The sequence below is a fragment of the Hipposideros armiger genome, unplaced genomic scaffold (assembly GCF_001890085.2).
Source record: "Hipposideros armiger isolate ML-2016 unplaced genomic scaffold, ASM189008v1 scaffold_22, whole genome shotgun sequence".
Taxonomy (NCBI): Eukaryota; Metazoa; Chordata; class Mammalia; order Chiroptera; family Hipposideridae; genus Hipposideros; species Hipposideros armiger.
Genome location: NW_017731372.1, coordinates 6782543 through 6797742, shown reverse-complemented (window position 1 = coordinate 6797742; position 15200 = coordinate 6782543). Strand labels below are relative to the sequence as shown.

General features: G+C 35.6%; 1 protein-coding gene across 2 annotated transcripts in view; it reads right to left on the bottom strand.

Annotated features, from left to right (window-relative positions):
• The window catches only part of LPGAT1 (lysophosphatidylglycerol acyltransferase 1), a 64406-nt gene that overhangs the window by 12573 nt on the left and 36633 nt on the right, over positions 1–15200 (bottom strand). For both annotated transcript variants that reach the window (XM_019635542.1, XM_019635543.1), the window contains one exon: positions 13436–13562. In XM_019635542.1, the coding sequence (XP_019491087.1) occupies positions 13436–13562 (127 nt within the window). The remainder of the gene's footprint in view (positions 1–13435; positions 13563–15200) is intronic.

The following is a 15200-nucleotide window of genomic DNA, read 5'->3' as shown; positions in this document are numbered from 1 at the left end:
TTCATAACAGTAGCAAAATTACAGTTATAGAGTAGCAACGAAAATAATTTTATGGTTGGGGGTCACCACAACATGAGGAACTGTATTAAGGGGTCATGGCATTAGGAAGGTTGAGAACCGCTGCTTTAGGAAGAGGAGTATAAGAGTAAAATAAACAAGACAGACTGAAGTAGGGAAATAAAGAGTAACATTAATAGGCAAATATACTTCAGGTAAGAGGTAACAAGGCCTGAGCCTCATACATAGCTGAGGGAGCTTTCATAGAAACTGGCAGCTAAATTTGAGAGATAGGATAAAATTAAAAAGTAGAAGAATCAAAGGAACTCGAAAATTTTCATTTTAGGTGAAGGCAGAATGATGTTAACATAAATCATACCTGGAAAGCCAGGAGAAACAAGTTTGTGTGAAAAAAAATGAGTTCAGTTTTAGAAATAATAGGTGTGAAGAAGCAACAAGGTATCCAGGTGGAGGAAAGGAAGCTAAATAAGGGATTTGGAACTTGGGAGAAAGACAGCTAGAGGTGCTTTTATAGAGGAGCCATTTCTATAAGGAACTCAGCCTCCACAGGAAAAGAGGACTAAAACTACATCCTGGAGAAAGTCTGTATTTATATCATCTGTCAGTCTCTCAGAGATTGTGTGTGTGTGTGTGTGTGTGTGTGTGTGTGTGTACGCATATATATATCCACACATATATGTATGTATGCACATATATGATCAAATATCAAATGAAAGGTTAGACAAAAAGACCCTTCCACTTCTCAGGTTCAATTCAAGTCTCAATAGTAATCATCAATGAGAGTTATGCTTAACCATTATTCAATTAAAATTTAAATTCCAAGAATTTTTTAATTTGGAAGACATAATATTCCCAACAAAACTAAATTAAGTCAGAAAACAAAAAGTATTTTTTTTGAACACCAAGGGTAGTCATTGTGCTTGATCTTGAAGAGATCTACAAGTGAAAAAGACATGGTGAACCCCAGAGGGCCAAGAAGGTGGGGAGAGGGCTCTTCATTTCCAATAAAAAAATTTCTTTTATGTTTAACTTCTGATAAATATTGGAGAAGAAATTAAGCAGATCTTCTAACTAGAGGATGGAGATTTTATCTTATTTTAAATGATGAGTCACCTCTTTCAAATCTTCAGCTTCATTATAGAAATACACAATTCAATCCACAATATTGTCAACCTCAATTAAACCACTTATTTCATGCCTCCAGCATCCTGAATGATGCCAAACTAAAATGTTTTATTTTTTTAAAGAAAAGGGGGGGGGAAAGCTGGTGCAGAGAAGAAAAAAGAACTTGTAGGTGGTGAACATTAATAAAAACAGCCAAGCAGAACTAAAAACTTGAAGATTACATTTAATGTATAATCTTCCATTTTCCAACTGGAAGCTCTGCATAGTGTCAAATGACTAAAATGTCCAGCCTTTTCCAGAAAAAAGCTAAGACACAGAGGCAAAGCAAGAAAACAAGAGATGATAAGAAAAGCAGGCAGGAATAAGAAGCAAATTATTACACAGCAGGAGTAGGGGTGAAATGAGCAATAATTATAAGCAATAATAGAGAAAAGCCCTAGCATAAGAAAAATTAAAGATAGGACACAGTTTCCTTCTGCTAAGGATAAAGAAAAAAGCTGCTTTTAGTAAGCAATCTTATGACCTCACTCCCAGATGAGTAATTTTGGGGCTGGCGCTGGACTGGTAAACTTCTAAACATGTATCATTAAGTGTGTACCATTAATGTGTGTACTGCTTAGGTGTGAATCACTTTACTTACTCACAGTTACTGGGAAAAGGTGACCTAAAACTTGGTCCCCATTATGTTGAATAAGTGATTTTTACTATATTAACTTTATTGTATTTTATTCTAACTTTTGTACCATAAAAAGTATTATTATAGAAATTTAAGCCTCTTAAAGCTCACTTTTAAATTATGGACAGAACAGGATGGACCTTGAGAGTATTACGTTGAGTGAAATAAGTCAGAGAAAAATACTGTATAATTTCACCTGTATGTGGAAGTTGAAAAAATAAAACAAACGAATAAACAAAACAGAAACAGACTCGTTATTGATACAGAGAACAAACTAATGGTTGCCAGAGGGGAGGGGGAAATGAATGAAAAAGGTGAAAGAGAATAAGCGGTTCAAACTTCCAGTTATAAAGAAGTCATGGGATGTAAAGTACAGCATAGGGAAAACAGTCAATAATATCATAATAACTGTATGGTGACAGATGATTATTAGACTTATCGGGGTGAGCCCATCATAAGGTATATCAATGTCAAATGACAATATTATATACCTGAAACTAATATTGTATGTCAACTATACTTTAATTAAAAATCAATTTAAAAAATAAATTATGGATAAAACACTAGAATATGAAAATCTCTTAGGCTATTTATATAATTTGATATTTCAATATCCTTGATTTAAAGGGGTGAAGTCTATGTAGTGTCTATTAAATGGTATGCATTTTAAACGTGAACCTATTAAATTCTTAAAACTATCTGATGAAAATGCTTTTGCTGTAATTATTCAAATTATTAAACCAAAATTCAATTTCTTTTTTTAATTGAAGAATACAGTCACATCATTAAAAAAAATAACCCAAATAGTACAATGAGAAATAAGACCCCTTCCCCAGAGGCATTAACTGTCAACAGTTGAATACCAATTATAAAGCAGTCACTGTGCAGCCTTTTGCGGGGGAAGGCAGCGTTACTTTTTGGACTTTTGTTTGAGGTGCTGCATGCTAAATAGCCAATAAAATAATAATGCTTTATTATACTGCTTTGAAGATGCCTCCTAATTACAGAGATGTTACTATGTAAAAATTACGTATCTTAACTGATGAAATATGGTATATGATTTCTTGCTTGTGTTTTTCACAACTTAACTCTAGTATTTAAGAAATGACATTATTTTATCTCTATGGGACAGGCTTTGAATTATCACCTTTAGAACTACTAACTATAAGAAATATAATTAGAAAAGCATCTTGACTCCACTGTCGTGCATTGCAGATTTCCAAGGGCAGATTCTCTGAGGAGGAAACAGCTAGAACGAAGACCCTGAGGTGGGAACATACTTGGCACATTCAAGGACAGCAAGGAGGCCACTGCAGCCAAGGGAGTGAGGAAGGGGACGCAGGAGACGAGGCGGGACAGAGGGAGCAGGTCAGGCTGGGCCTCAGACACCAGTGGAAGGCTCCTGGCTTTCTCAGATGGGCAAAACTGTCACGGGATTCTGAACCTAAGATTGACATGACCTGACTTAGATCTTAAAAAGACCACTCTGGATACTATGTTGGAAATAGACACTCAGAGGGACAAGGGTAGAAACAGGGTGAGCAGTTAGGAAGTTATGTAGTGATCTAGGAGCTGGGTAGAGGTGATGGTGGACAGGACCAAGGAGAAAGCGGTCAGATCCAGGATATAAATCTGAATGTGGGGTCCGAAGGGCTTTCTTCCTGGCTGAATAGATGTGAGATGTGAGTGAGAAAGGAGCCAAGGATGACTCCAAGGTTTCTGATGTGAGAAACTGGCAGGATGCAAGTTACCATCAATAATTAGATGGGAAAGGGGCAGCCAGCTAGCTCAGCTGGTTAGAGCGCAGTGCTCATAACATCAAGATTGCCAGTTCGATCCCCACATGGGCCACTGAGCTGCGCCCTCCACAACTAGACTGAAACAACTACTTGACTTGGAGCTGATGGGTCCTGGGAAAAACAGTGTTCCCCAATAAAATAATAATAATAATAATAATAAATAATAATAATAATAATTAGATGGGGAAGGCTATGAGGAGTATACATTTTTAGGAAAATCCAGTTTAGTTTTTGAGATGACTGTTAGACATCCTAGTGAAGATGTCAAGCAGTTAGATACAAAATTGTGTTTAGTATAAAGAAGGTACATTTTATTTAGCCATTTCTCTACTGACGGATATTTGTTTCCAATGTTTTATGCTCACAAAAAATGCTGCACAATGATCCCAGTCCTTCTGTAGAATACGTAGTCCCAAGTAGTACTGCTATGTCATAGAGGACTTCAGATACTGTCAACTTGTTCTTCAAATTTCACCAATTTGTGTTATGTTCTCTACCACCTCACCAATGCTTGATAATGATGAGCAAACCACTATTTTGTCCTATTTTGCATTTCCCTCATCCTTTCATATATTTTGGTTTCTATGAATAATGACGCCTTTGTCCATTTTCTATTGGGTTTTAAAAATTATTATTGATCTATAGAAGCTTTTTACATATATACTCAATAATCCTTGTTATGTGCATTTCAAACTCCTTAACTTTGTTCACGGTCTTTTTTGCATACTCCAGTTTTAGATGCAGTCAAATTTATATTTTTCCTTCATGATTTATGACATCATTTTTGTGTCTTAAAGGGAAGGCCTCCCCTCCTGTGGGGACATTAAGTTTCCTGTATTTTCTTTCAATACTTTAGAGTCTCATTATTGATGTTCAGATAAAACTCCATCTGGAATTTATTTTAGGCTATGGTAGGGAGTAACATTTGAATTCTATTTTCCCTCATATGTAGAACCAATGGCCTCAAACCATTTCATTTACTGAATAGTTCATTCTTTCCCCACTTATATGTGATGCCTCCTCACCCATATACAAGTTCCCAGATAAATCTTGATTTTCTAATAGTTCCATTGATCTGGCCCTGCCCTCAGTTTACACTGTTCTAATTATGCTAAGCCTTAATATCTGGTAGGAAGAATTTCTCTATTTTGTTCATCTTCAAAACTATCTTAGCTATTCACTTATCATTACTCAAGTGAGTTTTAGAACCATTTTTGTCAAGTTACCAGAAAAACCCTCCTGGATTCTGATTCTAAATTCTCGTGGATATAAGGTAATTGGAATTATGCTAACTTTATCGATTAATTTGGGAGAACTGACATCTTTACAATTTTGAGTCTTCCCCTTTATGAACACAGTATCTCTTTCCACTTATTCAAGGTCTTCTATGTTCTTCAGTGAAGTTTTATATTTTTGTTCATAAAAGTCTTATACTTTTTTTGTTAAGTTTTATTAGTAGGTACTTTATAATCTTCTTGCTTCTAAGACTAGTATTTTTTTTAATTACATTTTCAATTTATTGCCAGGATAAAGGGTTTTATGTTAAGATTGCTGAACTCTATAAATAGATGGTGAACTCAGTTTCTTGGGTTTCCTATGTCAACTATTGTGATGATTAACTTTATGTGTCAACTTGACTGGGCTAAGGGATGCCCAGATAGCTGGTAAATTATTATTTCTGGATGTGTCTGTGAGGGTATCTCTGGAAAATTAGCACTGGAATCAGCAGACTGAGTAGGATCACCTTCACCAATGCAGTGGGCATCATCCAATCCTTTGAGGGCCTGAATAGAACAAAAAGGTGGAAGAAGGACAAACCCGCTTTCTCTTCTTGAGCTAAGACATCCATCTTCTCCTGCCCGACCATTGGTGTTCGTGGCCCTTGGGCTTTCAGACTCAGATAGGTACTTACACCATCGCTCCTTCTCCTCCCCCCCCCCCCCTTCTCAGACCTTGGGACTCAGACTAAATTATACCACTGGCTTTCTTGGTTCTCCAGCTTGAGATAGCAGATCATGGGGCTTCTTGGCCTTGCATTATTTCTCTAATAGTATTAAGTTAATTTAATCTTTCTATCCTCCCATATCTAAAATATCATTTCAACATGTCATTAACAAAAATTATTAATGAGATACTCTATGTTCCTTTTTCCTGCTAGTCCCTGAAATCCAGTGTGTATTTTACACTTACAGAACATCTCAAATCAGACTAGCCCCACTTTAAGTGCTCAACAGCCACATGTGGCTAACTGCTGCTATAGCAGGTCAGTGCATGTCTAGAAAGCATGAACATTAGCATTCACAGATTCAATAAGTATTGCATTTCTACTATATGCCAGCATTGTTCTAGGGTTATAATTGTGAACGAGACAGGTGAGGTATCTGCTCTGATGGAGGTTACATTCTAGACAGGGAGGATGGACATCAATGAGTAAATCATTAAGATTTCCAGTCGTGATGGAAGTTTTAGATAAAGATGCTGCCTTCACCTGAATCATGTTTTTTAGCAGTGCATTTCAATAGCAGTCATTTCAATTTGCAGGATTATCATATCTATTTCATAAATATGATACCTGAGGCTTAAATAGTGATATACCATTTCAAACCAATCAGATTTACAAAAATCAAAGGTGATTGGCTTTGATGTAGATGTACGAAGAGGTGACCTCTTCTATACTGCTAATAAGACTGTAACCTGACACAACCACGTTGAGAACTACCTGACCATACCCAGTAAGGTGAAAGCTCACACACTCTATGATCTAGCAATTCCACTGCTGGGCACATGCATACCTTACTTTAACTCTCACTTATAAGCATATGCTTAGTGGAATGTGTATAAGAATGTTCACTGCAACATTGTTTACTGTAATAGCAAAAAGACTGAGAAAACAATAAGAGAATGAATAGATAATGAGTGACAATCATATGATGGGAATAGAATATTTAAATAGTGTTAATAGTTCAAGTGAATGAAAGGGAGCCATAAACATAAAAATAAAAAGATCTGGAAAATAATATAGAGTGGAAAAATACATGCTGCAAAATGATACACCATATATGGTTATACATATTGTTTAAAACATACAAAACAATGTTGTATATTATAAATGTATCTGTGTAATAAAACTACAAGGATGGGAAAGATACACACCACATTTATGACGGTCGGGGCTTTGAGGGTGGGAGGGAAGGGTTATGGAATTGGGAAGAACAATGGAAAGCTAACTTCACTAGAAATGCTTTATTTCTTTTATTAAAAAAAAGGCCTGAGGCAAATATGTCAAAATGTTAACATCTGTACATTCTCACTAGTGAGCATATTTTCTTAATATTAAATATTCCTTTTCTGAATTAATTCCCACCCCCCCCCACCAAAAAAAAATAAAGAAAATAAGCTCTTGCCCAAAGTCTCTGATTGGATGCCTTCTCCAAAGTAACCAAAGTCCCAACCAAGTTAGACGTGAAAGCAACACCTCTGCTTTTGGTAATCTATTATGCTACTATATTTATGGTTATATCTTTTCTCAAGATTTTAAAAATGAAAATATAAACTCCTTCTGCACATGACAATCAGCTTCTCTAACTCACTGTTCTAATTTGGAGTGACTCAGGCATTTACATTAAGGACAGGTGTTACTTTTGCTTTTATCCTTACAAACATTGCATCCCTGTGATTAAAATCTAATCATGTTTCTTTCCTGTTAACTCCTTAACAGTGGCACACTGTGCCCATTACTTATTTAATAGGAATAAACTGCCTTCCAGTGCGACAGGAATATAAAGGGGAGAGGGAGAGAAAAGTTGTTCCCTTCAAATGTTTCTCAGAGTTAAGCCTTTAGTTTCTCTTTTAAAACAAACTTTACTTTTGAAAAAGATCTATAATGTAGTTGTATGCAAACTAATCAAAAATATTTCCCTCGTTAAACAATATGTAATATTGGGAAGTAAGGAATAAGAAATCTTTTCTTTTAAAGTAGTAAGTGGCTTACAGCCAATCTATGGGGAATGTTAATGTACTAATACTGGACTTAGCCATCATCTATGCACAGTTTCTATATCTTAATAATAGTACTTTATACTTGTAAGGTGCTTTGTAGTTCTATAATACTTCTTTATCAGTATATCATTTGGTGCTCAAATGATGCAGTCCCAGGCAATCTCTGGCCATCAAGGTCCCAGAAGGGCCGCCTGAGGAGCTATGTGTATATTTGGTTTAATTAGTAAAGTGGCCTGAGTACTTAATCACCATTTACCACCAATTTTCTAAGGAATAAGCTCCAAACACTTGAGTAAAACTTTGACTTTTGAAAGATAACAACACTGCCTATTTGTAAGACATGAGCTAGGATATGGCCATGTCACAAAGTTTTACTTTCTCACTTATGTAGTATTTTACAGCAGATAGTAGCATGTGCATTTAGGGTTCATCTGTTCCAGAAATCCTAAAAATCCTAAAAATCCTAAAAATCAACATAAGCCTAAGAAGTACGAAGTGAACTGACAATGTAGAAAACTGCTATTAAAATAAAATAATTTATTTTAAAACACTTAAAATAAACTATTGCTTCTTATGCTGTTTCCTAAGCATCATACAGAAACTTAAAATCTAGAACATGATTCTTTTCCTATTTAAATAAAGACTAAATGTTTTCTAAGCACTTAATGTTACTGATACAGTATGACTGGCGCCACTCTGTAGGGAAAGCGCCTTTCTTGCTCAAAGACCTCCAGCACCTGTCACAGCATGTTCCAAGGAGGTACAGAACAGGCAGCAGAATTTACGTGGTCGCCTTGCCAATAATTTCCAAGAATAGAAAAGAAATGTATTAAGGAAATAAAAAACAGCCCAACCACTGATTAATGTTAAATAAATTGTGCCAATTTTATTGCTTCCCAAGTGAATTTTAATGGCTAGGAACATTATAGCATAATAAGAGTGCCCCGGCCATCCAGGGCACACATCCTGTGGTTCTCAGCAGGCACCAAGATGCATCACACAGTTACTGCCCTCCATGAAATTCACCTAAATTTACCTAAAATGTGATTAAAGTTACTTCTTACAAATAAGTATGAATTGTTAAACTTCTTAACATGTTTGTAACTTCAACTTGGAGTTTCTCTTAGAATTATATTTCATTAAATGACTACCACCCTAAATTTGCTTTGCTTTCATTTAACATGGCTGCCTTTTAATTGGTACTAGTATTCTAGGGCTTGTATTAGCTCTTTTCATAACCTTCTACTAAGTGTATTATTTCTTTTAAAATAGAGAAATTATAATACATGCAATATTTGAAGTGGGATCTAATGAATGCTGAGCAGAATGAACTAACGCCTTGTTGACTCACGTGTATGCTCCTCTAGATTATACAGAAAAAAACAGCAAGAGTACTAACACACCCAGCTACACAGAGTGACTGAGTCATCACTTCAACTAAATTCTCGAAGAATGAGAGCTGCTTTGGTTTTTTAAAAAAGGTCAGCTGGGGTTAAGAAGAAAGCAAATACTTTCTACATCATGTGAAGCAAAATTGGCTTGCACCATATGGGTTAGTTGTAATGTTCTGGATAAATTATGCTTAGCTGCAGGAAAAAAATACATTCATGAATAGTTTTTAAAATCTGCCTATAGAAGAAAATAAGTAAGCCAAATTAGGCACAACTATATTTTTCTTATAGTTTCCAGATCACCTTTTCTTACCTCTCTGGGCATTCACTCCCACTTTAGGCAGTTAATGCCATGTAGTTCTTCTTACCAACCTCCCCGCATTAAAAGAGAGAAAGATCTAACCCATCATTTATATTATTCACATTTGTATATATAGGATTTCTAATGTTGCGTTTTAAATCTCTTATTCTTATTTAAAACAGTTCATCCTTATTTAAACACTTTTAAATATAACCAAACAATTGGAGTCTGAACAAAAACCAATCTCTCTGAGAACAGAAAAAAAAAAAAAAGAAAAAAAGAAAAGGATAAAGAGTGCCATTTTGTTTAAATTTAATTTTAATGATGTTATTCCTGCCAGCAAAAATCCAGGCTAAGCAATAAACAGGTTATTTTGGAACTGAGAAAGCTGGGAAGTGGGGGAAAAAAAGAACAAAACCAGCCAAAAACTATCTTTTTTCCTCGGTTGCCCAGGGTGTCCTGGTGGCCTAGAACAATACATAAGGAGACCTAGTCAGTCTATGGCTGAGAGAGTTTTACTCCTGGGAGTTGCTAAGAACATGGCCCACATCCTTTCTCACAGGCTTCTTACAAATCGTCAAAACTATCTCGACACCAAGACACCTCTGTTTTCTCTTGGCCCTTTCGTTTGCCCTTCTCCTTTCCTAACATTGGTTAGAGAATGATGTCTATTAAGTTACTGGGAAGATGAGTGCCCGGCTAGCTCAGTCGGTAGAGCATGAGACTCTTAAATTACTGGGAAGAAAAGAACAGCGTACCTCTTCACATGTTCCAAGATTCCTCTGTGTGCGCGCGTGTGTGTGTGTGTGTGTGTGTGTGTGTAAATAAATAACTGCGCATAATTTGTACACTGTGTTAATTAAATATTTGGGATATGATTCTAAATAATTTAATCTCTGCTAATCTAACACAGAATTTTTTCTTTGTTATTTCTATGTCGGGTAATAAAGTTTCTATAAAGAAATATATTTCTGAGACGCTTCTATTTTATTATTGAAGTATTTTTCAGTATCGAACTAACCATTCCTCATCTTCTATCTACTATTTGGTTTTGATCTCTAAATCAGGGGTCCTTAATCTTTTTAAAAATCTTTAGTCTAGGGCCAGCCGAGTGGCTCAGTTGGTTAAGAGCTTGCTCAAGACTGCGAGCTCTGAGCAACAGGGTCGCCGGTTCGATTCCCACATGGGCCTGAGCTGAGATGGCTTAGCTAAAAAATATAATAAAAATTTTTTTAAATAAAAATCTTTATTCTATTTTGAGAAAGCGTGAAAGCTATGAATCTTCTCTAGAAAACTGCAAACATACACAAAATTTTGTATAGAGATTGAGCTAAAAAAATTTTCTGAGGTCCATCAATGAGACCCAGGGTTAAGAATCTCTTCTTCAAGTGAATTTAAGAGCCTTGCATTTGTTCCTGTTAAAATAATTTTGCTAAAAATGAACATTTTTTCAATTTCTAAGATCCTTTATTATACCATTCATTTTTTTTCTGAATAACTACACACTAAAATTTCTTCTATTTGTTGATTAAAAAGGAAAAAGTAAGGTAAACTATAATAGACTACCTATATAATTTGATGTTTTCTTCCTTGTCTCACTCAGCTCTTTTTGTTTGCTAGGAAGATCTACAAATATCCAATGCAGATACAATCTATACATGTCCAAAACATGCAACAGCTACATATTCCTGGGCATTAGAATTCCTCGGCATTATAATTTAAAAACTTAACTGAAAGCTAGATGTTTCACATATATGAAAATACACTGTTCCTGGAGAAATTTTTCCAGGGCCTACCACATTGTTTTGTACATAGTAAGTGCTCAATAATTTAAGTAAAATGGACAACATATATGGAATGGAGTCAGAACAGTCATCAGGAATTATTTTCTTACCTTATACATGAACTTCATAATTTAGCAATGTAAGTCACACGGTAGAATCAACTGTAATTTTATAGTCATCCCTCACATCAAAAACCCAAACTATAATATTTAATTTTAAGTTTTAAAATTTAAGTTTCAAATTATTCCAACTCTGTCCTTATATTTGTAAAACTCTGATGGTTTACATATATGAAAACATGCTAACAATCCACTATCAAAGGGTCTGTAATGTACTTTTCCTCTTGAATTGAGGGCTTTGTTGATAATTGTGACCTACCTTGGGACTAAGTTCACTTTATAATGTAGCTGCTACTGGTTGAGACCTTTGATCAGAAAATAAAGATAAATGGCTTAAACAGTGATCAAATCTGTTCAGGCCTTATTTATTAGCATAATGCTTTGATATGAGGTGTGATCACAAAATACGGTGAATGTTCAAATTAAAAAAACAATTATTACAATAAGAGATACATTGCCATTAATCCCCCTCAAAATACTCCCCCTCGCTTTGAACACACTTATCCTATCGTTCTTGCCACTTTCTGAAGCAGTTCTGGAAGTCCTCTTTCATGAGTGTCTTCAGTTGTGCTGTTGTGGCTATTTCGATGTCCTGAATCGATTCAAAACGTTTTCCTTTCATGGTCATTTTGACTTTGGGGAAGAGCCAGAAGTCACACGGTACAGTGCCAGATCCGGTAAATAAGGTAGATGAGGACACACCGTAATTTTTTATTTGACAGAAATTGTCGTACCAGAAGCGATGTGTGACACCGAGCCTTTGTGACCAAAAAATATGGTGAATGCTGCTGCCAAGTGCCATCCAACAGAAAGGCAAGGATCTTCAATACGGAAAGCGGTACGTTGAAATTTACTAACAGTGTGTAACAAGTTTCAACTTGTTGGGTGCAGTCAGTCGGGTGTGAGCCACGGCTGAGAGAAGGTGTGTTTTCAAGTGTGCCATAAATCATCCTCCATCATGACAACGCTCTGTTATCCCTTCTGGTATACAGCAATTTCTGTCAAATAAAAACATTACAGGGGCGGCCGGGTGGCTCAGTTGGATATAGCACGTGCTCTCTGAGCAACAGGATTGCCAGTTTGATTCCCACACGAGCCAATGAGCTGCGCCCTCCACAACTAGACTGATGACAACGAGTTGAGCTGAGCTGCAGCTGAGCTGCCGGTGGGCGGCCGGATGGCTCAGTTGGTTAGAGCGTGTGCTCTTAACAACAAGGTTGCTAGTTCGACTCCCGCATGGGATGGTGGGCTGTGTCCCCTGCAACTAGATTGAAAACAGCAACTGGACTTGGAGCTGAGCTGCACCCTCCACAACTAAGATTAAAGGACAACTTGACTTGGAGCTGATGTGTCCTGGAAAAAACACACTGTTCCCCAATAAAGTTTAAAAAAATATATATTTGAAAAAACAAAAACATTACAGTTTGTCCTCATCCATCTTATTCACCAGATCTGGCACCATCCCTGTGACTTCTGGCTCTTCCCCAAAGTCAACATGCTTTAGATCATGGAGGCAGCCACCACAGCACAACTAAAGACACTCCCAAAAAATGATTTTCAGAACTGCTTCAGAAAGTGGCAAGAACGATGGGATAAGTATGTTTGAAGCGAGGAGGGATATTCTGAGGGGAATTAATGGCAATTTGTCTTTTACTGTAATAACCTTTTTTATTTAAACATTTACCGTATTTTTTATCACACCTTGTATAATACCCTATATCTTTACATAAAGCTCTTTTAAAAAAATCTCAAAAACTAGCACAGAATATTCAATAAACGTTTCTGCTGTTGTTTATGCAAATGACAGCCACATTAAAATATTAAAAATTTAACGTGTAGTCATAGCTAAATTATCAGTTTAATCATAGAAAATCTTACATGACTTAATGTTTTAAAAACAAATTCTATTTCTATTAATACAAGTCTACTTAATCCAAATGAATATATATTTATCCTTGATGTTTGCCCTTTAAGTTGATTACTTTTACAAGAGTTTCAGACAATTAAGTAATCACAGTGTCTCTAGAATGTCATTTTTAGAGACCTTTATCACTCAGTGAAAATACTACTTCAAATGATATTTTCATGTTAAAAATTCAGCCTAAGAATTAGTTTAGTCAATTATATTCACTATCAATAAAAATTTAATATTAAAACATTCACACTGTCCTGAGATAGTACTTCATGTTGGAGATACGCTTAGTCCTAATGTAGAATTCTTACCTGTAATGTACATGTGTGACTCTTGGTTTTCTGTATCCAAGGATCCAGGTTTGAATATCTATGGGTTCAGCTTTGGGATAAGCTATGGTTGTATCTATTATCCACTGGAGGCCTTTCGATTTGCTGTCTGAGAACAAAGAAAAAAACAACTTAAAACTGAATCAATTTTTATATTATTTACAACAAGTAACATAGTATAGATTACTTGAGGAGAGTATAAAGCATATTGACATACTTTCTTAAGAAAACAGGATGAATTTTGGTGTTACTGTTCTATATGATGCACTTAGGATGAAAATAAGCATTTCCTATTATATTATAAAATAGATGAGTCCCTAACAAATTAAAAAATAACAGCACTGTTATTTATTGGACATGCATCATTCAAGTATTCAATACAATTATGCACCATCAAGATCTAATATAAATATTTTATCACTCACAAAAACTGGCCTATGAAAAGGTCAGAAGCTGAAGTATCACATCACAACAGTGAAAAACAGACCTCAAAACCAAACAAAAACATCCACTAAATGTAACACAATATAATATGAACACCAATGTTTGTGATACCTGGGAGCCACTGATAAATATTGAAATAAGGCAATAAAATTAAGCATTTTATTAATGCACATGATTGTCAGTTGTTGCTCTTCGTTTAAAACAAAACAGAAAAATTCCTCCCATTTTAGCAAGAGTTACATAGAAATAAAGGAGTAAACTTGTCTGCCCTTGGTAGGTACAGCAGATAATAACTATTGTTGTGCGAGGGAATGGGGACGTTCTGTTAACTTTGGTCCTTTGCATGCTGTTTTTATTGCCAGCATGGAGTACAAAGTTGACGAAGAGTTGAGGGGAGGATCCTTGAGAGAATGCTGATAGCTAGACTTTAACAGGTAATGGTCTACCCTTTGTTTGAAGTGTTTAAGAGATCCCTAAAAAATAAAACTTATTTTCAAACATAAGTCCAAATGTACATTAGGAATCAATGATATTTGACTTGTGTATGTCAAATAATTACGAACTGGCCTTAAATTCTTTAAGAAATTTAGACAACATCCTGAAAGGAAAATAATATCTGTAAAAGTAATAAGTAAAAAAAAAAAAAAGTTTTTAAATAACATATTGCTAAAAGAACAGAGTTTATGTAACAAAACACATTTTGACAAGCTCCCAGTGATGTACATGCTGAAATGTATACTGATGTTTGCAACTTAGATTGAGATGCATTAAAAAAATAAAACTAAGATGAACTAATAGATGGATAAAAGGATGGAGAGAGATATGATAAAACAAATGCAGTAAAATGTTAATTATAGAATCTAGTTGGTCAGCTCATGGATATTAACGGTAAAATTCTTTCAACTTTTACATATGTTTGAAAAATTTTATAATAAAATCATGGGAGACAATCAGAGTTTAGTTTAGTATCTATTAAATCATACAATCAATAAACAAAGAAAAAACTAATCCTTTTAATCAGATCCAACTCAATTTTGATATGTATATGGATCACATATTAAAAGACACAAAATTGGGCCAGCCAAGTGGCGCATTGGTTAGGAGTTGGCTTGGGATGCCAGCTCTGAGCAGCAGGGCCCCGGTTCAGATCCCACATGAGGGCCAGTGACGGTGTACCCTCTACACCTAAGATGGTGAACAACAGCTCAACCTGGAGCTGGGCTGCTGTGAGTTGCCAGCAACGGCATAGGCTGTCGTGAGCCTCTGTGAGTGGCCGTCCAATGGCCGGCGAGCAACTGCCTCA